The sequence below is a fragment of the Panicum hallii genome, chromosome 2 (assembly GCF_002211085.1).
Source record: "Panicum hallii strain FIL2 chromosome 2, PHallii_v3.1, whole genome shotgun sequence".
NCBI lineage: Eukaryota > Viridiplantae > Streptophyta > Magnoliopsida > Poales > Poaceae > Panicum > Panicum hallii.
Window position 1 is genome coordinate 56,582,085 of NC_038043.1, and position 23,883 is coordinate 56,605,967.

At 45.4% G+C, this 23,883-nt stretch overlaps 5 protein-coding genes across 6 annotated transcripts; 3 read left to right on the forward strand and 2 right to left on the reverse strand.

Moving 5' to 3' along the window:
- The first annotated feature begins 5,088 nt into the window (after nt 1-5,088).
- Nucleotides 5,089-8,276, forward strand: LOC112883155 (probable E3 ubiquitin-protein ligase BAH1-like 1). The gene is made up of 6 exons (XM_025948405.1): nt 5,089-5,616; nt 6,490-6,734; nt 7,092-7,343; nt 7,520-7,657; nt 7,734-7,792; nt 7,909-8,276. Exons 1-6 carry the CDS (start codon nt 5,436-5,438, stop codon nt 8,012-8,014), a joined length of 981 nt encoding a protein of 326 aa, XP_025804190.1. The 5' UTR covers nt 5,089-5,435; the 3' UTR covers nt 8,015-8,276.
- LOC112883153 (sentrin-specific protease 1-like) lies at nt 7,506-12,715 on the reverse strand. Of its 2 annotated transcripts, XM_025948402.1 has the most exons (12): nt 11,795-12,715; nt 11,206-11,285; nt 11,013-11,106; nt 10,777-10,875; nt 9,766-9,858; nt 9,546-9,665; nt 9,293-9,396; nt 9,007-9,079; nt 8,779-8,889; nt 8,567-8,654; nt 7,723-7,802; nt 7,506-7,645 (listed from the first exon to the last, which is right to left on the reverse strand). In XM_025948402.1, exons 1-9 carry the CDS (start codon nt 12,548-12,550, stop codon nt 8,827-8,829), a joined length of 1,482 nt encoding a protein of 493 aa, XP_025804187.1. In that variant the 5' UTR covers nt 12,551-12,715; the 3' UTR covers nt 7,506-7,645; nt 7,723-7,802; nt 8,567-8,654; nt 8,779-8,826. The 2 variants fall into 2 exon arrangements, with proteins under 2 accessions (XP_025804187.1, XP_025804188.1); XM_025948403.1 differs by lacking the exon at nt 8,567-8,654.
- Nucleotides 12,716-13,180: 465 nt separating this feature from the next.
- LOC112883156 (F-actin-capping protein subunit alpha) lies at nt 13,181-17,563 on the forward strand. Its single transcript, XM_025948407.1, has 10 exons — nt 13,181-13,353; nt 13,449-13,564; nt 14,381-14,470; nt 15,317-15,381; nt 15,478-15,639; nt 16,350-16,428; nt 16,508-16,585; nt 16,939-17,013; nt 17,095-17,130; nt 17,248-17,563. The coding sequence occupies exons 1-10, from the start codon at nt 13,242-13,244 to the stop codon at nt 17,353-17,355; spliced, it is 921 nt and encodes a 306-aa protein (XP_025804192.1). The 5' UTR covers nt 13,181-13,241; the 3' UTR covers nt 17,356-17,563.
- Nucleotides 17,564-17,832: 269 nt separating this feature from the next.
- On the forward strand, nt 17,833-20,076 carry LOC112883157 (ribosome biogenesis protein NSA2 homolog). Its single transcript, XM_025948408.1, has 9 exons — nt 17,833-17,903; nt 18,080-18,199; nt 18,289-18,356; nt 18,603-18,711; nt 18,799-18,867; nt 18,960-19,017; nt 19,268-19,503; nt 19,673-19,724; nt 19,803-20,076. Exons 1-9 carry the CDS (start codon nt 17,901-17,903, stop codon nt 19,868-19,870), a joined length of 783 nt encoding a protein of 260 aa, XP_025804193.1. The 5' UTR covers nt 17,833-17,900; the 3' UTR covers nt 19,871-20,076.
- A 129-nt stretch (nt 20,077-20,205) lies between these two features.
- On the reverse strand, nt 20,206-22,821 carry LOC112883154. The gene is made up of 7 exons (XM_025948404.1): nt 22,251-22,821; nt 21,726-21,803; nt 21,493-21,635; nt 20,993-21,063; nt 20,790-20,885; nt 20,538-20,630; nt 20,206-20,457 (listed from the first exon to the last, which is right to left on the reverse strand). The coding sequence occupies exons 1-7, from the start codon at nt 22,719-22,721 to the stop codon at nt 20,375-20,377; spliced, it is 1,035 nt and encodes a 344-aa protein (XP_025804189.1). The 5' UTR covers nt 22,722-22,821; the 3' UTR covers nt 20,206-20,374.
- Nucleotides 22,822-23,883: the final 1,062 nt, after the last annotated feature.

Genomic DNA, 23,883 nt, shown 5'->3' on the forward strand with positions numbered 1-23,883 from the left:
CGTGATGGCGGTGATGTAGACCTGCAGGAACTCCGACGGGTTGGAAGTCCCGTCATATTTTTCCGACAGGTGAGGCCGAAACTTGGACGGCCAGGCGACTGCTCGGAGGTGGCCTGCGAGCGCTGCGCAGCCCACGCCCGAAACCGGCGCCTGGGCTAGTCCTTGCGGCCTGGCCACAGCCGCATCGAGCTCGGGCGCAAGGTCCCGACCCTCAATGTTGAGCCGTCGGTTGCGTGCTCGCTCGATGGAGATCCTAGCATCCTCTCCCGCATGCCTGCGGTTGAGCTTTGCCCGGAGGTCTTCAGTCCGTGCACTCCTCACTGATGGTGAGTGCACAGAACCGGATGCGCCGCCTTGACGACGGCGCTGCCTGGACACAGATCTCCCCGCTGAGCCTGGGGAAGCCTGTGCCAGGTAGAGGAGGCGGTCGACGTCGTCACGCCATTGTCTGTGCGCGTCTGGCGACGCCGCCTCTCCAGGGGGGTTGCGGAGCAACTCCCTGGCTGCCATGAGCGGCCCGCTCGGTGGGAGCACCGATTGGGCCACGGAGTCCCGCTCCGCTGCGCGTGGTGGAGCAGCACGCGGAGCCACCCTGGAGGCGGGATGGCGCGAGGCGCGTGGCGCCGTTGACGCCACTTCTTCACCGATCAGGAGGTCATGGTGACCATTTTCCTGCGCCATCAAGGTCACGGTGGTCGACCGAACACAAACCAAACCTAAGACCCCTACCTGGCGCGCCAAATGTCGGAGGATTTCTCCAGCCGGGTGGCGGAAAGCACCCGCCTAATCCTAGTTAAGGATGGGTTTGGAGGAGACTTAGGAGCGCTCGATCGGTGGACAGATGAACGCAGGAAGGACACGAAGATTTAGAGTGGTTCGGGCCGCCGGAGCGTAACACCCTACGTCCACTTTGGTGTTGTTTTGCTTGAAGACTGGATGAAGCTTAGCATACAGCTTGTGCTTATGCAGCCTGGAACTTAGAACGTCTAGCGTGAGTGTTTTTTTTATCCCGTGTTCTAGCGAGTGCATTCTCCCTTTTATAGTCCAAGGGGGATGCTCACACTGAGCGGGACCCCGACATGTGGGTCCGGCCAACAGGAGCTTGTTCTACGAGAGATATGGAGGTCATCTCCTCGAGCTCCTCTCTGTAGTCCTCTCGATCGGGGAGTTGATGTGCGTATCCATAGTCGGGATACGGCCGTGTACAGCCTTGTCTTGTACAGTGTTCGGTGTCAGCGTTGTCCAACAGTGAAGCCGTGCTGTCACTGTTGGGATCGAACCTCCAGTCAGGGGGCGAGCCAGCGCCGACTCGTGCCATGCGCACTGTTACATCGCAAGCCTTAGCACGCCTATTACAGACCATCATCACACGCGCAGCGCTATGACGGGACTGCACACAGTCCGCGCACTGTGCGCGGTGATACGACGCGCCGCTTTCAGATCAGGCGGGCTTACCGTGGTGTCAGCTTACCTGCCCCGTGTGTCAGTGGCAGGCCGCACCTTTTGACCTTGGCGCGCCCAGCTCACCTACCGCATTGAATGCTGGTAGGTGGAGAGGCGACCCGTAAGGGGCCTCCGGCCGCAGGCACGCGGCGGGGTCAGCCCCGCTCCTCCCGCCGGGCAGCACATGGCGGCTCCGGACCCCTTCCCGGGGGAAAGAGGGGTCCGGGGCCCCCGTGGCCGGCCGGAGCGGGCTGACCTGTGATGGTCTGGCCATCACACGTGGCGGCCCCGGACCTCCCAGGGGAGGCCGGGTCCGCAGGGATTACCCGAGAGCTCTCCCGCCCACGTGGGTGTGCAAAGGCCCCGGACCTCACGGAGCACGGGGAGGGTCCGGAGACCGTGGTCCCAGCAGTCAGGTCCGGAGGCCGTATGCCACGTGGCCCAGAGGCGAGGGGGAGCGTGGATTATGAGAAGTCCCAGGGCCTGGACACCCTAGCAGGAGGTACCCCTATCTGTATGTACCGACAGTGACATACCAAAATGTCATCAGTTATTAATAACTTGTCCTAGGAACGGTCACTTTTATTAATAGTGATGGCTCTTTTTAGAAGCCATCCTAATGACAATCCATTAGCAATTAGTGATGGGTCATGATCAGGCCTGACCGCAAGGTCATATAAATGATTAGTTATGTGGGGGCCATCACTAATAGAATATTAGCGATGTGCCGCATGTGCAAATCACTAACCTCGCATCACTATTTTTGTATTCAAGCTTTTTATAAGGAGTTCTTTAATTAATATTAGACGATTATATCAACAATCATAATAAGATCTATTCTAGCCTCTAGATAGATAGGATAAACATAGCTTATGACATCATATATCATGCCACAACAAACTATAACAATCTACTTAATTTTCAATTCCATACACCACCTAGACTGTGAGAAAAACTCTCTAAAGATAAAAACCTCCAAAAAGTAAATGGTATGTACGTGTACCATCACACCATAAAGATGGTTTCTCTGTTCCTTTCGAAAACAAGATAAGATGGTTTCTCTACGATGCTATCCTATTAATTCTGTAGGCTACACCTGCACGTAGAGATAGTAAAGGATTTTAAATTTTAATCAAGATAATTTAAGAATCGGGCTATGAAAGGATCGGGCTCTAATTTAATTTTGAGCTAAATATATATAGAGCTAAGTTAGATTATGAAGAGAGCATTAGAACTATGATCCGTTACCACCTGTACCTACACGGGGCTGCTCGGGGTTGCAGGTGCAACTGCAAGCGGAAGCCTCGTAGAAGGCCCACCTGCCGCTGCTGAGCAACCGTCCTAACAGCTTCTCACGCTCCCTGACCTGTGCCTGGCCCACCGGTTGTCTTCTCGACCACTGGTGGCCGGCGGCTTCCGCCGTCTCGCCACGCTACCTTCTCAACCCGCCACCGCCGCCGGACCTCCCTACCACCTTTTCTCTTCCCTTTCTGAGCCCGGAGGCCACGGGAAACCCCAGCAACCCCCTCCTCAAACTCTGGTGGCAAGATCCACCTGCAGCGAGTGCAGCACCTCTTCTGCATGCGCGACCCCTAGTATCTGCGGGCTACACCACCCGATGGATGCTGGCCGCTTCCATACATCACCATTCAGCAGCTTAAAGAAGCTGGGACAGCGGTATACATGTGACCGGTCACGGGATGCTGTTACTCGTGCAAGCAGATTAAAGATGAATGTACAGGTAATCAACTTGGGCTTGCCGACCGATGCAAATCAAACTATCTATCTATCTATCTATATATGGAAAATCTATTCTACATGCACTTATAACTACTCCCACATATGTGCCTCATGATGTAGGATTTATCTGACTCAACAAAGAGCATGTACGTGCAATATATGATCATACTAGACCCATATGTGATCGTATATACGTTGGGTATGTGATCATACATGGAGTACGTGGACATACTTATTTTTATATTAAGGTATAATTATAATATATTTTTAAAAAAGACCAACTTCTGATTATGCTAGTACTTTTCCTGACATTCTGAGAAGATTATTGCAGAATAAAATGCTGCATGTCTGACCAATCAAAGCCTGATACAAGCACGTATGCACTAACTACTGTCAGTCTGTCACCGTATAAATACTGCAACTAGTAGGGATATATACACAGGAATTTCAGGCTTCGGTCGCAACTAGTTGACACTTGTTTTTTGATCGTGGGAAGGAAATTTGCCTTTTGACCTGCATGTACATCTCGGTCTAGTGCTGGGAATGGGAAGATCGACCAGAACGAAGACAGTCTTGGGGCATGCTTTCCTATTTTATCCCGAAAAGATAGGAGCCATTAAAACTGATGATCCAGCTCGAACGCCACTTATAACATGCATGGACTTTGCCTAGTCGTCTAGGCCGCCTAAACACCATCACGATGGGGGAAAAAAGACATCGCCTTGCCCGCACGGCACCATCATCGACACGCAGCACGATCCAACCACTTGAGCTTAGCCACTAAAAAAGAAGTCCAAGAGATACATGATCGTGAAGGGTGAAGTCTTATCTACTGACCACGTTGCAAGTCGCGCTCGTACGTCTCGTCGTCCGCACGTGCTGATCTTTTTATGGCATGGGCATCTGAAATAATTGCCACTTTGGAAGCGGTGACATTATCATTGTGTGTTAATGCCAAGCCGGAGAGAGAGCAGTTGAGTCATTGACATATGGGCCAGAATAGCAAGATTGTGAAGCTTTTTTTTTTCAAGCAGCAGTTTTTATTTCTTCGACGAACCAAGGCGCATGATCATCTGAGAAGATTGCAGAATTGTTTTTCCTTGCAAACTCATGATGTGACCAGGTAAATAAACCTGAGACAGGCGCACAGATGGCGGCACTGCCGCTGTATAGTGCAACTAGATACACAGGAATTTCTTTAATTTCTGGGTCAACTAAAATAACTAGTTGGGACCTTTTTCTATCGTGGAAAATTACCTGCATGCCGGCCCAGTCTTTGTCCTTGAGGCGTGGTCCGGAGGTCTGATCGGCGATGGGAAAAGCTAGACGCCACTTAACTTTGCATTGCCTTTTGACCTGTATTCAAATTAAGGTCTCTCTAGCTAGAGGAAATTCATTGGGCTTGCCGGCCGGCTCTTACTTGTGTCTGAAAAGCAAGAATTCTTCGGCTAGCGTTGTCGTCAAAAATTAAAGTAGGGGAACACGCTGCAGTACGTCTTGCTTCCCATGCATCCGATGGACCGTGGCGCCTTCTTCAGTTTCTCCATGCCAGCAGAACGAACTAACGTAACGCTGCGGAATTCGGGAGGATACAATACACAGCTGATACAGAGACCTCGCTGCAAATGGAATCAATTAGACGGCCGCACGCAGACCTTGCTTGGCTAGAGTGTATCGAATTAGACTGATGGAATCGAACGCAGGCTGGTTTCTTCTTCATCAAACTAACAGTAATGCTGACGAGACGAGTTCCATGCAGAGGCCTCGCTCGTCAGTTTAGGCATGACGGTGCACGAGGACGAAAGGCGCGGCGCTGGCGGCAACCCCGCTACGGAAAGAAATGGCGTGCGGGCCCACGTGTCGACCGCTCCCCCGGTTCATTTCTTTGGCTATGCCATCCGGAGCCTTCCTTTCCTTCCCCTCTCCTCCTCCGATCCTATAAAGCCCGTCGCCTCTTGCAAAAGGAATCCGGAGCCTTCCTTTCCTTTCCCTCTCCTCCTCCGATCCTATGATTATTCTGCTCGACCTCAATCGTCGTAGCCAACGCAGCACTGCAGCAATCCCAATTCCCATCTCCGAATCCGCGTCCCATTTCATCCTCAACCAGCCCGAATTCGGAGCCTTTCTCTATTCGCTACCCTTTGATCATCCCATGAGACTCTTCTGATTCCCCCACACCTCGAACACGCAGACCTCGCTGGACAATTGCCAGAGCCCTCTTGCTCAGCCGGATCCCCAGGCCCCCCACAGCCATGAAGTTTACCAAGAAGTACGCGACGTACATGAGGGGGATGGAGGCGGAGCTCCCGGCCGTGGGGCTCAAGCGCCTCAAGAAGATGCTCAAGAAATGCCGCTCCGACTCCGAGCACCGCTCGCCCCTGCAGGATGTCGCTGCCTCACCCGGCGCCGGCCGGTGCCCCGGGCTTTGCTCTGGTAAGCAAACACGACAACTATCTTGGCCTTTATTTTGTTCCTGATTTCCATTATATTCCTTTTAAGCTAATTTCCATCTGCAATGCATGCTTAAGCTAGCCAAGACGTAAAAAAAAAGCCCTTCTTAAGCAAAAGGACAACAAACTAAACCTCGAGTATGTAGGCAATTTTTTTGCATTGTAGGCGCATCATGCTTGCAGGTTCGATCCACTCGATAAATTTTGCACGGAACATGTAGCCTGTCCTGTTGGCACCTGTCTGGTGGTTTTCGAGTCCTACAAGTTTTTTATTCCGACTTTCTACAGGTCGATCCTTCCTGACAAAGCATGAGCTAGCAGGATTTCACCAAGCTTTTCACCCTATTGCATACCCCTGTGCTGTGAGGGCATAGTAGATACTTTCTTTTACATACCAAGAAATCAGAGGCCATCGATCAGGCTGTTGCAAACCTGTATATATAACCTAGCTATGTTGTGGGTGGGAGATTTCTACCAGCACTGCAGATTTTTTTTTAGTCCTGGATTGATATAGCTTAATCAACTAGAATATACCTTGGTAGACGGGCATCTGTGGTGCAGCCATTGGCCATTTGCCGCCCTAGGTCGTAAACGTTAAAAAATTTTGCAAGTGCCTACACTCTTCCAGTGCAGAGGTGCTCAGGATGATGACATCTACAAATAGAGGGCCACTTGCCATCGAGCATGTTGACTTTAGCTTATTTATACATCTTTCTCTAGCTTTTGAATGGCGCATTAAGACTTGTTTACACTGGTTTTGGGATGACTTCAATACCCCCCAAAAGATAAAATTACTCAGTTTCTGTATATTGCCTGCCATGCGCGGTTCACTGACGAATTTCTAACAAACGTGCAGTATGTGATGGGAGTTTCTTTCCATCTCTTCTGAATGAGATGTCGGTCGTTGTCGGCTGCTTCAACGAAAAAGCCAAGAAGCTGCTGGAGCTGCACTTGGCGACAGGCTTCAAGAAATACACCATGTGGTTCACCAACAAGGGTGACAAGAGCCATGGGAAATTGATACAGCAAGGCAAAGACTTGGTTACGTATGCTATTATAAATGCCGTGGCCATGAGGAAGATCTTAAAGAAGTATGACAAGGCATGACCTTCAACTCAAGCATCTTGCCCTGTTTTAGTACCTGAGAAAACAATACACTTCGATTCTTAATGTAATGCTGGGGGGGGGGGGGGGGGGGTGGCGGGGGAGGAAAAATAACTAGAAGCGTCCTGGAAGTTTACATACATTTTCCAGGACGTTATTGCAAATGCACAAGGTGCTATAAGGTGCGTTATTAGGTTATATAACTGTACCTTTGAGCTGCATTGCAGATTTTTAAGGACTGAAAAGGAGCTAGATCCATCAAATACAAATCCATCTATATTTGCATTTCAGACTAAAATAACTAGATATGAATAAGCAGTCACAAAGGATTAATTAAAGGCAACTCCTTTGCAGATACATTACTCAAAGCAAGGGCAAGAATTCAAAGCTCAAGCTCAGAGCCTGCACATTGAGATACTTCAATCCCCATGGCTCTGTGAGCTGATGGCATTCTACATGAACTTGAGAAGGAGCAAGAAGAACAAGGCTGCAATGGAGCTCTTTGGCGACTGTTCCCTCATATTCGATGACGACAGACCAACGCTCTCATGCAACCTCTTTGACTCTATGCGTGTCGACATTAGCTTGACATGTTCCATTTGCTTGGTGAGCTAACTTCTGACAATAGTGCACTTTTTCTCTACGAACTTCCATTATGGCAATAATATATGCTGGTTGCAGTGTCCAAGTTGCATAGGAAAGAAATCTTGCTTTTGTAACTTGTTCTTTGTGATATTTAAGTGCATCATCCAATTCTCCCTTTTCCGTTCTTGCTTTTGCAGGACACAGTGTTTGATCCAGTCTCTCTTTCTTGTGGTCACATCTTTTGCTACCTGTGCTGCTGTTCTGCTGCATCTGTGACCATTGTTGACGGGCTGAAGTCCGCAGATCACAAATCAAAATGTCCCCTATGTCGACAGGTAAATAAATTGTTAATTAATTTCAATAAGCAGATACTTGGACATTGCCCAGCTAACCATTCTACCTTCATTGCAGCAAGGGGTCTTTCCTGATGCTGTGCACCTGGATGAACTCAACATGCTACTGAGCCACAGGTAAGTGTTCCTATACAAGTACAACTTCCCAGGATTAACGAGCGACAAAAAACTGCTCTATTTTTCATCTCGTGATTATGCATTACTAATACTTTCAATTGTTAATATCCCAACAGTTGTCCAGAGTACTGGGAGAAGAGAATGCAATCAGAGCGAGTTGAGCGTGTTCGCCTGGCTAAGGAGCATTGGGAGTCACAGTGCAGAGCATTCTTGGGCATCTAGATAGTGAGCTTCTACCAGTGGAAACTTGATTCGATTTGTAAGATTGTTGTTGGTAGATCCTGCTTTATCATAACTCTTTTGATGATAAAGTTGGATCTACCCCCTGTTGATAGAATTTACCTGTAAGAGGTTCACTTTTGTGCGCCTAGCTTGGCTGCAGAAAGAGAGCAACTGTAGTTCAAGTTGTAATTGCATGTGTTTATATGTAACCCTCTTGATTCACATTTGTGATTTTATCCTAAAGTCTGAAGTAGTTCCATCTTTTTTTTTTCTGGACAAGTTTGAGTCCATAATCATTGAGTGTTTATATAGGAGTATAGGACCTATGATCGCAGGACTACTGCGTCCATGCACTAATGGATAACCAAAATCTTTCCAAATGCATAACGCTGAAGAAGATTCACACTGGAGTCATGCAATCACTAGCTCTAGTTTCCAACAGCATATGTTATGTTTATGTCAAAGGGACCAAAACAAACTATGTGTCAGTTACTTGTACTACCTCAGTTACAAGGATGAGAGCACTGAGTCAAACTACTTCTCAACTCATACCTTTCTCTAACCATGCGTTATCACCTGACCCAACTTCTCTTTTCCCTTCTCCCTACTCTAGCAAAATCAGGCCCTAGATAATACATACCTGCAAAGATGTGGTGTCATGGACATGATTTGACACCAGCAGCTTATAATAACATCTCTAGTGTTTGACAGAAAAACATATTTATTTTGTATGTTTGCTGGAAAAAAAAATGCAAGAAGACTACCTGACTTGATAGAATGTCAAAAAATGCTAGTCATAATATAGTCATTCTTTAGTCAGCTCTTAATCTCAAGATCTCTTTTGCTGTTCGTTTCCTAAAATAGATCATGTGTTCCTGCAAATAATAGCTGAATTAGATGAATGCAATCTACATGAACACAAGGTAAAATGCATAAAGATAGTTTCCTTCTAAAACTATACATGTAACAATATATTTGACCAATCAACTTACCTGACTGAAAGATGGTTCGATACCTCTGCTATGGAAATCGATGTATTTAAGCATAAACATACCACAGTCCCACCTGTAACAAGGAAAATGTTGGTGTCAGACATATCCAGGCTGCTGATTGGTATGTACAGCATAAATTTAGAATATAAAACACTTGGATGTTGAAAATGTAGTATTGTGCTCAACACTGGAATTTAATACTTTATATGATTTCCTTTCTGGAATAAAGAAATAAACAATCACACACTGAATATATGCAGTGATCAATACTAGAAGCAAGAAGTACCCATTGTGCTGCAAAGGAAGACAGTCTGATACTTTTACCACCCAAGAACAGATGTCAGTCTCTATGTTGCTCTTGTCCTTCAATTCATCCATGATATATCTAACCTGGCACAAACAAAAAATATAATTCAGACCTTCAACTTCACAATAGTATATACAATAATCACAAAACCGGAATAGTTTGCAACCCCATGCATTTGAGACACTGTACTCTAGTATAGTAATGTAAAATTCTGTCTGGTGGGTAAGCTTACGAGTACTCTCAGTACATCATGGCCCAGACCTCCAAGAGAATCAAGATATTGTAAAGTTCTATCCTTCATGTTTATAATTGCCAGGCACCAATGTACATCTCTATGTACTGGAATAAAGATCTGTATGATAAATTCTAACAATAAGTTGAATATGGGGGATAAGCATATAAAAGGGGAAAAGGACAGTATAATATAATTAAGGGAAAAACAGCAACATTACTTTCTCACACTCAACAAGTCCATAACCCAACTTTTTGAAGGTTGTCCATCTTCTAACAGACTGGTAGTCATAACCAGCTATTCCGCAAGTAAGCTGTGAAATAATTAAGAAGTTGTTAGATCTGGTAGACACTAGCCAAATGCTAAAACAAATGAGAAGAATTAATTTGCAGTATAAATGAAGAGTTAAACTCCAATCATATGCAGGTATTCTAATCTAACTAAACTGAGATGAATGCTAAGACAGCACAAACTGTCCTTTTATAGATGTTTAATTCTTGCTTGTAAATGAGGCAATAAAAATAGTAAGGAGTTCTGGCAGAAGCTGATTTGTCAATGCCATTTTTTTGAACTCCAGGAGAACAGGAAAATGTGTTCAGTTTAGCTTAAGAAGACCAAACGCTTGTATTGTGTGAGATTCAGGGGCTGTTTGGAGTGCCGCCTAACCTGCCACGGCGTGCCTAACCTGTGGCGCTCAAAACAGCCGCCACACCTGCGGCTGAAAAAGTGTGGCGCGCCGTGGCGGGTTAGGCGGCACTCCAAACAGCCCTTCAAAGTAAAGGTCCTGAATCAAGTAATCACTATGTTGATCAGTTAACTTGCCAATTTAGCATAAGAAGACCAAACACATGTATTGTGAGATTCAAGGTAAGGGCCCGGAATCAAGTAATCACTCTGGATCAGTTAACTTGTCAAAGAGGCTATCTACTATGATGCTTGTTCAAAAATTATTATATGATCGCATATTCTTGAAAGAAAAATGTCCAATAGCAAACTTGCTGATATCAGCTAACATCCATCTTGGCAAGACATAAACCATTGATTAACCAATAATTAAATCCAAGATTGGTTATGCTTTTGCTACCAATGCAGTATAAGATAATAATTCCCAAACAGGATTTATATATATGTAAATAGGCTGTTCGAGAAAAAAATATATGTAAATAGGCACAACATTCTAAACGACATTCTATATATGCAGTACAGGAAGCAAAAAATGAGATCAACTAACCTTCTTGTAAAAGAATGTATTGAAGAAATGGCATTTCAAAAACCTTTTGGGCTCCCTTTCTACCCTCTCCTTCAACAAATCAATATACAAATTGATGACCTGCAAGGACAAAAAAAAAAATATAACAACAGAGGTAGCAATATAACCCATCACACAGATATGTTGAAGCACCATTTAACATCTCCTTCAATATGTTTTATTTCAACGCTGAAAAGACATTCAGTATAAGTATTCACCTCGTCATTTAACCAACCATGAGGTCTCAAGCATTCAAGTTTCTCTTTAGTAATCTCAATGTTAGAAGGCCCATGCATCACTATGATTTCGCTACTGCAAAAAGTAAGAGGAGAAATCAGTATGCCACTTAGTTATGCCAACAATATCAAGCAAAAGTTGCTAACAAAATGAAGCACTGAATGCAAAGAATACCTATCACCACTACCATACAGAAGAGTGTTAACTTCTCTTTCATCTTTGTCGGTTAGAGGTGTAAATAGTTTGGAACAATCCTGCAATAAACAAGATTTTTTTTTATGTGTCAACAATGTTACTACATATAAAAAGGTAATTAAAGAAGTCACAATCAATTCAGGGTAATTCACCAATATGCTAATTTATACGTTTGACAGAGTAGAAACTACCAAAGCAAAGCCAATACCATTGTGTGTGGGTGGGTTTGGGTTGGGGGGGGGGGTGTACTTTTAAAATTGAGTGTATACAGATCATAGTGTCCACTGAAATTTAAGGCTTAAAAGGAAGTTCTAATACTCCTGAACAGGTTGTATTCACCCTAGCTAACAAATGCACAAAAAAAATATTTAGATGAGTTACTTCCAAAAGTTTATTTCACAGAACACAATTCATAAACCTCAGGTGCACTAGCCAATTTACCTAGTCGAATTAACAACCCATGTATTTGTTTTCTCAATATACTCCATGAATCAATAATGGCTACCTACTTGGATCTATGGGCCAGCACACCGGGGAGTTCGGTATGCTTGAGCTCGTAGAGCCTCACCTCGAATGCTGACTCACGCAATCTTCCATCACGCCACTTCGTCCACTCGAGGGCCTCATTGTGGAACGGCGCCATCTTCTCCAGCGGCGTCGGCGAACCCAATGCAGGGACGCTATCGCCAATTGTCCTCCTCACGACATCGACCTTCTCCGGTTCAAGGTCCGGTTCCAACGTGAGATCCACTACTTCCGGCGACCCCTCGAGCCGCTCCATGTGCACCTCCAAGCCACCGTCGCTGCTTGTCTTCCCCAACAGCTGTGAGAAGAAGTTACCCATGTTTACTGCAGCGGGATTCCGGCGACGACGAGGGACTGATGCGCCGCTGTCGATGAGGAATCGGAGGGCGAAGGGGCGAAGGCCAGGGAATCGCCTAACCCTGGAAGCAGGGCTGCGGCGGCGGCGGAAAGTGGAGACGGGGTGGTGGGCGTAGTCGATGCTGAGATTGCGGCGGCGGCGGCGGCGGCGCGGGTAGGAGGCTAACGCGACGCGGAGGCTATTAGGTCGGACGGCAGGGAACGGGCTGGTGCTGAGGCGGCGGCGGGGGCGGCAACGGCAGAGGTGAGGTGAGTAGGTGCTCTCGCCGTGGCAATGCTTGCAGGGTTGGTGAGGGGCGCTGGTGAGCGCGATGCGAAGGCCGAAGGACCGGACGGCGGGCAACGGACTGGGAGCGAGGAGGCGGCGGTGAGTCGAGGAGGCGTCCCCGGGAGCATCGTCGCGGCGGCGCTTGCGGCAGTGGAGGGCTGCAGCGCTGCTCATGCCGCGGAGGCACGGCGCAATGGATGGCGGCGTGTGCGCGGTAGCTGGGAAGGATTGGTGCTTGGCGACGGCTGTGAGGAGGAAGAGGAGGGAAGGCGGAAGGGGAGGAGGGATGCGGGCACCGGAGTTTGGATTTTGGATTTGAAATCGGGGGCAGCATATCGACGGGATCAGACATTCAAAAAACCGCCGGTAATTTCGCGTGTAATTCTGATTACGGTACAAAGTACAAACCGTAAACATATCGAAACCTTATCAAGACTGGATTTCAGTCTAACTGAAAACTTAGATCGAATTTCACGACTGTGTCGTGATGATAAAGGAGAAGGCGAGCCTGAAAACATAGAAAATTCATTTAAAAACTATCATAATAACATAACAACAAATTTAGATTTCTTAAACTTTATTACGCGAGTGACAATCGAGAAAGCTCCTCTACCATGACCTGCAGGAAAAAAACCTTCGAAGTTCGAACGAACCGGCTACAGTCCGTCCGATGGGTACTTGGGCCATCTTCAACCGTCCCGAGCCGGCACCACACCACCCGCCTCCCGCCTGCTCCCACGTGCCGTCCGTCCGTGTTGCCATCGACCCTCTCCCCACGCCCTCCCTCCTCTCCCACCCTTCCCGTGCACTCCACATCGCCTTCCCCCCCTCCCCACCCACCGCCCCCGCCGCTCCAGCCCCCGAAATGTCAGACGAAGGCGGCGCCGGCGAGCCGCTCAGCGACAGCCAGAAGCGGGAGATCGCCGTCTGGTTCCTCTCCAACGCGCCCGCCGGCGAGATTCACTATGTCGCCAAAGGCAACCCGCCTCCCCCTCCTCTATTCCTTCCCATCCTATGCATGTAATCCGGCTCAATATTTGACCCTGCCCGGATGCGTGGCGCGCGTCTGCAGATGTGCGCGCTCTGCTGGGGGACGACGCGGTGTACGAGGCCGCCGCCGCGGAGGCCTTCCCGGAGTACAACAAGGCCCACCTCGTGTCCCTCGAGCTCCCCGACCGCAGTGGCGACGTGAGCATCTCTCCCCGATTTCCGTTTGCTAATTCGGTTTGGCGTTTCGGATTCTTATATGTGCAGTGGTTATGAAGTTGGAAACGGAAGGCAAAATTTGCGATAGCATTGGCATCTGTAAATCAGCAATTAAGTCATAGGAATCCTTCCTTCGCATCAATCATTGTTAGATTACCCCGGACTATGTTTTAGATTCAGAGGCTCAGAGCACATGCGAACAGCATAATTGTTGTTTTGTGAGAACTAGGGGTGCGTTTGGCAACTGAATAGGAGGCATGGGAATTAGCAGTGAGAGTTGATGGAGGGAATTCACTTGGGAGTTTATTTTTTAGTCCCAATCCCTTGTTTGATTCGTGGAGGGAATTAAAGGAGGGAGTTGGAGAGGGAATTCATATCCTCTATTTGGTATGTGGGTTTTGATGTGTGAAATCATATCATAAGTCATGATGAACGGTTAAGATCATTTGTTTTTAAGGTTTTCATCTTAAAGCAGAATTCCCTCCCAATTATCACCCCTCCCCATGGGAAGAGATCGGTGGGAATTGAGTCTCTAAACTCCCTTTCCCCATCCCAGTGAACTCCCCCTCCCACGAAACAAACAAGAGAATTTTAGTCTCATCCCTTTGAATTCCATTCCCTTGCACCAGTTACCCCCAACCAAACGAGTCGCTTATAATGCCTTTTGGTGGATCCCTATTTGGTAAGATAAGTTGGCATTTCGTGTTGAAATGGTGTGTCGACTAAAACTTGGGTATAATGCGTTGAGCATGCTTCCTGTTGAAATATTGATTTCAACTGCATGACATATACTTGCAGATAATCATCACAACTTATGGGGAGCTTGACAGGAACAATTATCTGGATCCCAGGACTGCTCAAGTTGCTACTGTGGATCATATTAAACAGGTAATGTTACACATCACACACTATGTTTCTCCTGGTATACTGAACAGATCTGCTCTGCAAATTGTGCAGCTGATGTTTTAACATGTTAGAAAACATAGTATAAAGCACTAAACAATCTAATGACCCCAGAGAATAATTTATCAAGAAGCTTCATGTCTGCAATATGTATCTCCAGCATCTTGAACTTGATAATCTGAATATTCTGATACATTTGATAAATGGAGTATTACATCTGAAATATACCTTGGTTTTTTAAGTATAAGGTGTTTTACATTTAAAAACAGAGGGAGTATTGCATTAATATTTCTTGCCTAAATTTCATGCAGTTGATTTGACATACCTCATGAAGAATATGTCACCACAATGCAATATGCCCCACATGAATTAGCAGTAGAGACAAGCTGTATATTCCAGAATCTGATCCCACATGTTGTTCTGTTCTGGTTTATAAAGTAAATTGTAGAATAGATTGGATGTTTTTACTAAAATAACCATATGTTTTTATTTCCCCGGCTTAAATCAAGTTTCATTTCGAATTTCAACATATACTCACTACTCAGTATGAGGAAGGAAAAAATGATTTTCCAATTTATCTCAAAACCTACATGATGTTCCACAGCTGCAGTGTTAGGCTTCTTTAGCTAATTAATCACATACTTTTATCTGAGCTATTTCGAACAACGATAGCGTTAAGCCTTGGTAATGGCAGATCTGCAAGATACAAGTTATTTAACACCGAAGTAGATTAAGGTGTTTGGTGAACTTTTTTGCAAGTATATAGATGGTCACTCAAATATAGATCCTCATCAAATTAATTCATAATCTTTATGTATTTTATGATAAAAGACTTGTACAAAATTGAGGCCTGCTGCAGATGAGGAGCTTCCGTCAGCTTACATTGAAGAGTTTAGGTAGACTAGCTCTGCTTCTTTCCTTTTTACTTATTCTCAGCTTCCATATTATCTCGCAACTCAACATATGTTGCCTAATCTTATGTATTAATACAGGAGTGCTTTAGATGTTGAATTATCAAAATATGTTGCTGAAGCTTATCCCAAAGGGGTTTGTGCCGTTTATTGTACTAGTGGAAAGGATATAGAGGGACCAGGAGCAGATTTTGGTTTTGCAGTAGTTATTTCTGCTGCTAAATGTAGCCCACAGAACTTCTGGTATTGTCCGACTCATGCCTTCTGTCTTTTCCTTGTTCTTAAAGAAAGCAATGTTATACGATCGTCTAATCGAACCTAGTCGCCATGGCACCGATAAGGTCCTGATCGGATGATTAGTCGCGATTAATTGGTTGATAAGTCCGACTAATCGGTGTTTTACCTAGTCGCCTCAGTACCGACCAGGACGACTAATCGCGATTAGTCGGACGACTGAATAACATTGAAAGAAAGTTACAATGTTTGTTTAATCTTGCACATATGGATTAGTGAGTAGTCTTCTGCATTATAGTAGGACTTAAAATTTCTATGGACCCTTTTTAACCGTTAATGTGATTTATCAATTCCCTGTTTCCAGATTCTCTATAGTTTTAGATCTTTATCCAGGAAAATTTCATAAACTTTAGTTTTCTGTCCATGTCTTCTACTCTTCTTGCATACAAAGGAATGCAACTTTTGATCATTACATTTTTCATGGGTGATATTTCAATATCCCTCTGAACTAGTTGTTTGTTCTGTGAGTAACAGAATACTGTTTATCATCTGCCTAGAACTTTATGACATGTTTAAAGCCTGCACGTTCTTTCTGTTTCTCTGTCTGAAGAATTGCTTGACATAATCTCACTAGAACTGTGTTAAGTGTGTTCCTTATAGATTTGCTCTTTTAATCGTTTAGCCTCTGATGAAGGCCAACTGAATATTGTGTCATCCAGCAATGGCAGCTGGCGTTCAATTTGGACTATGGATTTCAATTATGAGTTGCAATTTGTTGATATAAAGGGAAAGATACAGGTTGGCCTTTTTTACTTAACTGAAGCTAAGAGCTCTAATTTATGTTTTAGTATAACAAAATCACTTGCATCTACGCCAGGTAGATGCTCACTATTTTGAAGAGGGAAATGTCCAGCTGGATACTAACATTGATTGCAAGGACTCCACCATAATGCAGGTTAGTTAATACACTAATTTTGAGCCCTGAATATTATGAAGGCATCCTCTCTTCATCTGACATCATACATTTAGTCCATCCGCTGTTTCAATGGTTGTCACTTGTTGTTTCATATACTTCACCTGCACAGATTAGTACATTCTACAATGTAGAATATTGTATCTACATGGTATATTTATTCCGTTTATGTGTTTCGTTATAATGCATCATTGCTATGGTTTAGGATCTATATTTTGTAGGTCTACCTTCAGTGTGATTGAAATGTAACCTGATTCTCTCTTCTTCCTTTGAAAAAAAAGGATTAAACTGAAGTCGTGCCTCTAATGTTATGTTTCTCATGTTCGATGTTTCAGTCACCTGATGATTGTGCAGTTTCAATAACTAACATCATTCGACATCATGAGTCTGAGTATTTGTCATCCCTTGAGGTCTGATTCTGTCTGATGTTTATTCAACCAGTCAGCCACTGATGCGAATGTTGAGTAATGCTGTGTTTTCTTTATGCGCAGGAATCATACTTGAATTTGTCTGATGCAACTTTCAAGGTAGGCAGGAATGGACAGCTTGATACCATAATACCTAGTTACAGTGCTACATCGTCACTGTTATATTTCCTTTGACCTTTGTTACATGTGTGGAAACTGTTCATAATTTTGGCGCAGGATCTTCGGAGGAAACTTCCAGTTACCCGGACCCTTTTCCCATGGCATAACACATTAGCCTTCAGTCTCACAAGAGACCTCGCCAAAGAACTAGCGCTTGGAAAATGAAGTCTGCAGGCTATGTCACTGGATTGCTTCAAGTGGATTTTTTTAATCTCCATGCCATGTGCTTTTCTGTAGATTGTACTATTCATATGATGTAACCAAGACTATCTTGACCTTTTGATATGTGAGCTTTACACCGTCCCAGTGTAAATCAAGAACACAGACTTTTATTGAGAATTGCATTTCCTGAAAATATACATCCATTCACATACCCTACTGGTCTGTCATCCAGAAGTAAAACCTTGCCCTCTGCTGCTCCTGTCTGCAAGGCTTCTGTAGACGTGTGTATTTGTTAAATTAAATCACCGATGCGATGGATTATTACAGGTGTTATGCATGGGTTACAAAGTCTATCAAGTGGAGATTGATCTTGGCACGCTGTTGTTATGAAATTTACATATGGGCCACATGATACGAACCCAAATGTTAGGGCCGGCCCATACTTGGCGCAGCCCATAGGAAATCTATAAGCCTCGACTCGCCTCCTCTTCCCTTACCTTTCCTCCCTCCCCCAACCCAAAACCCGAGCTTCCTAGGGTTCCGCCGCCATGGTAAGTCCCCTCCCTTTCTCACTACCTCGAATCATGGAGCTCCCCACCTAATCTGCTCCTCCTTATCTCTGATCCATCTCGAACTCCCTGGCTCTTCCATTTGCTCATCGATTTCGCGATTTTTTTTATTTTTTGAAATGTTGTGCTGATTTTTCCCGTGCACGAGTTGGCTGCAGCCGCAGGGAGACCATATAGAGCTGCACCAGAAGCGGCATGGTCGGCGCCTGGACTACGAGGAGCGCAAGCGCAAACGCGAGGCGCGCGAGGTGCACAAGCGCTCGAAGGATGCCCGGAAGGTGCTGTCTGATCTGATAGTCTACCCACGTTTTGGATTGCTGTTTATGTCTTCCTGTTGCTGATGATTGCGTGCTTTCTGCTATCGCAGTTGCTTGGTGCTAAGGGTAAGAGGTTTGCCAAGAAGCGATATGCCGAGAAGGCGCAGATGAAGAAGACGTAAGTGCTTGCTTGCTAATTCAGTTATTCTATTGACACTTAAGCACTAGATATGAGTTACTTGAAGTTGGTGCGCTGACACTTCAAGTATATGTGGAACTACTGAATTTACTGATCGACTGATATATTGTACCCTGAATCCTGCCTAGGGTCAGGGAGTGTGAGCATGAAAAAATGCTGACGTTACAATGTGTAACATGCCTTTCTGTATTCATGCGGACTTTACTTAAATTGTCTCTTTTACAGCCTGAAAATGCATGATGAATCAACTTCGCGGCAGAAGGCTGATGATAATGTCCAAGAGGGTGCTCTTCCCCCATATCTGCTTGATCGTGATCAGACACAGCGTGCCAAGGTAATTGACTGTTCTTGGCTTCTTGCCAGCTAATTGTGAGACAGTAACATCTTATGGCATTGATCATTGATGTCTGATGAAACACAGGTTCTTAGCAACACGATCAAGCAAAAGAGGAAGGAAAAGGCTGGAAAATGGGATGTTCCCTTGCCAAAGGTTATTCTCAACTCAAAAAGGCCCATTCCTGGCTGCCTCAGTATGTTATTTTGTACATTGACCAAATACTGTCACAATTTTAATCCTTCCAGGTCAGACCTGTAGCTGAAGAAGAGATGTTTAAGGTTCTGCGAACTGGCAAGCGAAAAAGTAAGTGATGGGATTTGTTAATGAACGTGGAATCTTGCTGGCATTCAGTTTTTGTGTGACATGCATCGATATCTTCATGCTTTGAGGAAATGTGATATGCTACAAGCCTGCAAGACAACTGATTTGTGTAACTAATGTGTTTCATCATCTATTAAAGATCTTAGAAACACTTCATAATATACCACACAAAATCATACATTTCTTTTCCTTCGATCTGGATATTATGGTTGATCACATTTTCCTTGCACAGCAAAGCAGTGGAAGAGGATGGTTACTAAAGCCACCTTTGTTGGAGCTGGATTTACAAGGAAGCCGCCAAAGTACGAACGGTTCATTCGGCCAACTGGTCTGCGTTTCACCAAAGCTCATGTGACTCACCCAGAACTGAAATGTACTTTCAACCTGGACATAATTTCTGTCAAGAAAAACCCAAATGGCCCAATGTACACTTCTCTTGGTGTTATGACAAGGGGAACAATCATTGAGGTATGTCAAGCATTTTTGCCAATTATTGCATAATTATTGTGGTCAATACTCTTGGTATTTGATTATCTAGCTGACTATATTAGTTGCTTGTAGTCATTGAGATCTATCTTTCTGTATACCCCCCCCCCCCCTCTCCAAAACTGCTGCTTACAATGGCCTTCCTTTTCAGGTGAATGTCAGTGAACTTGGTCTGGTTACTCCTGCTGGAAAAGTTGTTTGGGGTAAGAGATCCATATCTTTGTACTTCTTTTGCCCGATCTCCCCTGAATCCTGTTCTAACCAAATTTCTTGTGTTGCAGGTAAATATGCTCAGGTTACAAACAACCCGGAAAATGATGGGTGCATCAATGCTGTCTTGCTAGTGTAGGGTCATACTGAAATTCTGTTATTGTGGTTTATCTACCTCTTTGTACCGCTCTGATGTTTTTTTGACCGATGCTGTGGCATTCTAGTACCCCGTTGTGCACCATGGGTATAACATGTATCCTGTATTGTTGCTGCACAACAAATGACGTTGCTATATATAGCCTGGTGTAAAATTTGAGGAATACAGATTAGCAACGTTTTCTGTCACTTCATGGTTCTCGTGGCCATCCCCTGGTGCTGCTATACTCCTGTTGGTGAACTGCCCTTTTGTAGGTATCAACCTAGTGTATGATGCTCATCAAAGTTTTGATCGTCTTCTGTGATAGAGGGATATTTAAATCAAACATACTTTTCTGGAACTAATCAAATATAAATGCATGGCATAAGTACAACAAAAGATAAAACTTGCGATTGCTAAGCGTTGTTCTCTTGGGTATCTCTGGTTAAATCAAAATGTCCCATATATCAATTCACATCATGGGAAGGTGAATAATATGGAGGGTCGTCAGCAGATGAAAATCCTTTCTGCAGAAGCTGCATTGGCCACATTCAGATAATTGACATCAACTGCATTATCCCCGAAATCATCTGCAGAAATTTTGAAAGGTCAGTTGGGCATCTATCATTAAACTAATACAACAGGTGACCAGGATGTGCCAGAACCTAACCTTCGTATACTGTTCTTACAATCTGAACATAGTCACGAATCATCTCTTGGTAGATAATTCCATCAGGATGTGCATCCAGAACGACCAAGACTCCTGTAGTTTATTGCAAATGTAAAATGCCAGTTAATGGAAGTGGGATTACAAAGACATCAACAAATTATACACAAGGCATACTGGAAACAACCATCATCAGGAAAACAAGATCACAGTAGAATAAGTGAACAAAATTGAGCACTCAGTATATCACTATACCTGGTGCTAACCAAGCTTTCGTCTCCTTTGATGGCAATGGTGCCAACCAAAGGATATTGCGCAAGTTCATAGAATCATCATATGGTACATTAGATCCTGTAAAGCAAGAAAGGGAAAAGAGTTCGACAAAATAATGGTTGAATATAAAGTGATGGAAAGGAAAGTAAATTATGTATCCAACTACAAAAGATCTAAAACCATACCTGCTTGGCAATATCCCAAACTATAAGGAAATAATTCCTTATTAAATGCTGGATATTCTTTAGCATGGAACCTGGATCAAGAGAGAACCATCATGAGGTTATGACTAACCAAACAATTAATAACATTATTGCATTTTTACAGTTTGACACAATTTTGCTCTAAGTAGATTATGATAAATTGACAGGAATGTTATGGCAATACTAAGATAAAATCCGATTCAGTCCAGCTTCGTTAACTAGAATACTAAGAACTTAGAAGATCCAGTTTCCATGTATTTTTTTTTCCCAAACAAATTCAACTTCCAGCCTCACTATGCAGAGGATACATCTGTAGGTTTTTGGTGATTAGGTCTAGATTGGGCAATTGGCACATGAAAACTGAAATATTGTGACACCAACAGATATAACTAAATTCAGATAGCAATTCTGCAACAGTTAATGAAATCTTGTTGCCATTCAGTTTTGGGAACAAAGCTTATGCAGCGATTCAGGGCACCTACAGAATTCCGAGCCGTCCTGTTTCAGATGCAAGGAAAAGATGACCATGGAACAAATCGTATCGACTCAGTGATACATTTAGTCCAACAGAAGGTCCCCGTGCCACAATCAATTCAAACAAGAACGCAAAATATTGATTGAGCTCCTGTTAACACAAAGGGGCCAAAACATGTGAACAAACTGCCCGACTTACGAGAACAGTGAAATTCAAGCACAATTTAAGCTAAATATGGACCTTATTGGCAAAGCGTCTCCCATACGGTGTTCTTGTGAGCTGGCATTTGTTCTTCTGCGACCCCTCAACATCTGGTACCTATTGCAATGATTGATTTTGTTAGGCAGTTGAAAAAAGAATCATATTTCAGTCTTGGCTACTGAAAATCCTAATATGTGACCTCAAAACTACTGCCAATGACTTAAATCATTGTGTACACCAAGAAGCCACTTGCAAGTTTCACAAAATATAACTAAACAAAAGGTATCATAATTCAGGACATAAAAACTAAGGAAAAAGCAAAGCAAATGCCTAATGGTAATGCCTATTCCAAGTAAACACTGCTAGTTCTTGCTACCATCACACCAAATTCAAACTGAATGCTTGCAGCCATGCACCATCGCGTGTATCAATCTAAACTAGTTCTTGCTACCCTCAAGATATCAAATAGCATCCTCCTTCAAACTTTTCGTTAAGTAACCAGTGCAAAATTTCCCATAAGTGCAGATGAAAATAACTGACAAAATGAGAGAGCTGGACACTCACTGGCAGCATTGTTGGGTCAAGCGCGCGGTGGATGGCCCCGGGATCGCCTCCGGAGTCGACGGCTAACCGCGCCAGATCCATGACCGGCGCCGGCGGCCACATCACCATCTCGTCCGCCTCCGCCGCGCCCGCATCGCGACCTTCCAGAAGAAACTTCCGGGATCCCCCGCCGCTCCAAGAAGAGACCTTTGAGACCGCGGGGTTGACCGGGGAGAGAAACCGGAGGCAGGCGCGGAGCCGCGTGGCCTCTGCGGCTGGCACCTGCGCCGCAGCGCGCGGGCCAGCGAGGACGGACAGGAGGTCCGCGGCGACGGCCTGAGGGGAGGGAGCCGGGTACCGGGAACCGGCCGATGTGTGGGACGAAGGTGAGGAAGGGGTGGCGCAGCAGGAGACGGAGAAGGAGACGGCGAGGGAGATGGTGAAGGCCAGCTTCAGAGGGAGGGGAGGAGGCCGGAACAGACGGTGAGGCATCCTCTGTCCCTCTGAACTTCTGTCACTGAAGATATCAAAAAGACTGCTGCTGTGTGCTTACGATTTTGAAGCAGATTTTCAGGGGAGACCCACGAGCTGAGAAGTGGATGATTGGATCTGGCCGCTCCGTGATCGAGATGGCAATCAATGCCCAGACGAACTAGTTTATATGAACACAATGAACATGCTGGACGCAGGACGGCATCGAACTCTCTGATGGTGATGGATATGTGCCCCGACCCACACGAATCGGCGGCTACTGCTGCCGGTTTTGCGAGGCCACGAGGACTGAGCCATGCCGCGCGCTTGAGCTCACGGCGCAGTCGGCAGGCGCTTGGAGCGCGGGTGGCTTCATCTGCACCATGGACGCGCTTGTCTCCGTCTCAACTCTCCTCGGAGGCACTGACTGCGGCAGCCTGCGAGCACCGCGAGGCATCTGATGAGGAGATTGGTTCGTGAGAGACGGCGGCAGCGTGCGAGGAGTCTCCGAGCAAGCAGCTGGGTCGCGTGGACTTGAAGGAGGATCTCTGGGAACCCATGGCGGCGGCTAACCGGGGCTAATAGGGATCGCCGGCGGCAGCGCGATCTGGCCGGAGGTGCCGTGTCGCGTGGCGAGAATATTTGCAAAATACCCCCCAATTCGGATCGCGATCCAAACTAGGGGGGTTATATGTAAATAACTCCCTAAATATTTATATATAACCCCCTAGTTATGCAAATAAACCCAAATATTTATCAAGAAACCCCTCGTTTTGGATACGACGTTTACAGGGAGACCCCTGGTTTGGATCGTCCCCTGCTCCGGGCCGTCCGCCGGCGGCCGCGGCTGTCGCCGTCGAGCGTCCATACAACCCGGCGCCCCAACCGTAAGAGAAATGCGCCATCTCGCCCAGGCCGCCGAAGCAGCGATCCCCGCAGCAAGGAGCGGGAGAGGTGCGCCCGGTTCGACGAACCGGAGTCCGGAGCCGAGCTACCTCTCCGAAATTATCTGCCGAGGCAAAGTATAGTGCCAGAACCAAACCTTCGTATACTGTTCTTACAACTTGAACGTAATCAGGTATCATGTCCTGATAGATAATTCCACCTGGATGTGCATCCAGAACAGCTGACCCCTGCAGCATTATACGAATATTAGCCATGAAATGTCAGTTCCTGTAGAGAA

Excerpts from the sequence above, each read along its gene's own strand:
- LOC112883155 (XM_025948405.1), top strand. The coding sequence starts at position 5,436 with ATGAAGTTTACCAAGAAGTACGCGACGTACATGAGGGGGATGGAGGCG. Across the intron at positions 5,617-6,489 it reads GTGCCCCGGGCTTTGCTCTG|TATGTGATGGGAGTTTCTTT; the intron begins GTAAGCAAACAC and ends ACAAACGTGCAG. Across the intron at positions 7,658-7,733 it reads AATGTCCCCTATGTCGACAG|CAAGGGGTCTTTCCTGATGC; the intron begins GTAAATAAATTG and ends CCTTCATTGCAG.
- LOC112883153 (XM_025948403.1), bottom strand. The coding sequence starts at position 12,550 with ATGAGCAGCGCTGCAGCCCTCCACTGCCGCAAGCGCCGCCGCGACGAT. Across the intron at positions 9,859-10,776 it reads ATACATTCTTTTACAAGAAG|CTTACTTGCGGAATAGCTGG; the intron begins GTTAGTTGATCT and ends ATTATTTCACAG. Across the intron at positions 9,080-9,292 it reads CTTCCTTTGCAGCACAATGG|GTGGGACTGTGGTATGTTTA; the intron begins GTACTTCTTGCT and ends TCCTTGTTACAG.
- LOC112883156 (XM_025948407.1), top strand. The coding sequence starts at position 13,242 with ATGTCAGACGAAGGCGGCGCCGGCGAGCCGCTCAGCGACAGCCAGAAG. Across the intron at positions 15,640-16,349 it reads TGTAGCCCACAGAACTTCTG|CAATGGCAGCTGGCGTTCAA; the intron begins GTATTGTCCGAC and ends TGTGTCATCCAG. Across the intron at positions 17,014-17,094 it reads AGTATTTGTCATCCCTTGAG|GAATCATACTTGAATTTGTC; the intron begins GTCTGATTCTGT and ends CTTTATGCGCAG.
- LOC112883157 (XM_025948408.1), top strand. Across the intron at positions 19,504-19,672 it reads CAAGGGGAACAATCATTGAG|GTGAATGTCAGTGAACTTGG; the intron begins GTATGTCAAGCA and ends CTTCCTTTTCAG. Across the intron at positions 19,725-19,802 it reads TGCTGGAAAAGTTGTTTGGG|GTAAATATGCTCAGGTTACA; the intron begins GTAAGAGATCCA and ends CTTGTGTTGCAG.
- LOC112883154 (XM_025948404.1), bottom strand. The coding sequence starts at position 22,721 with ATGCCTCACCGTCTGTTCCGGCCTCCTCCCCTCCCTCTGAAGCTGGCC. Across the intron at positions 21,804-22,250 it reads TTGACCCAACAATGCTGCCA|GTACCAGATGTTGAGGGGTC; the intron begins GTGAGTGTCCAG and ends TCATTGCAATAG. Across the intron at positions 20,458-20,537 it reads TGTAAGAACAGTATACGAAG|ATGATTTCGGGGATAATGCA; the intron begins GTTAGGTTCTGG and ends AAATTTCTGCAG.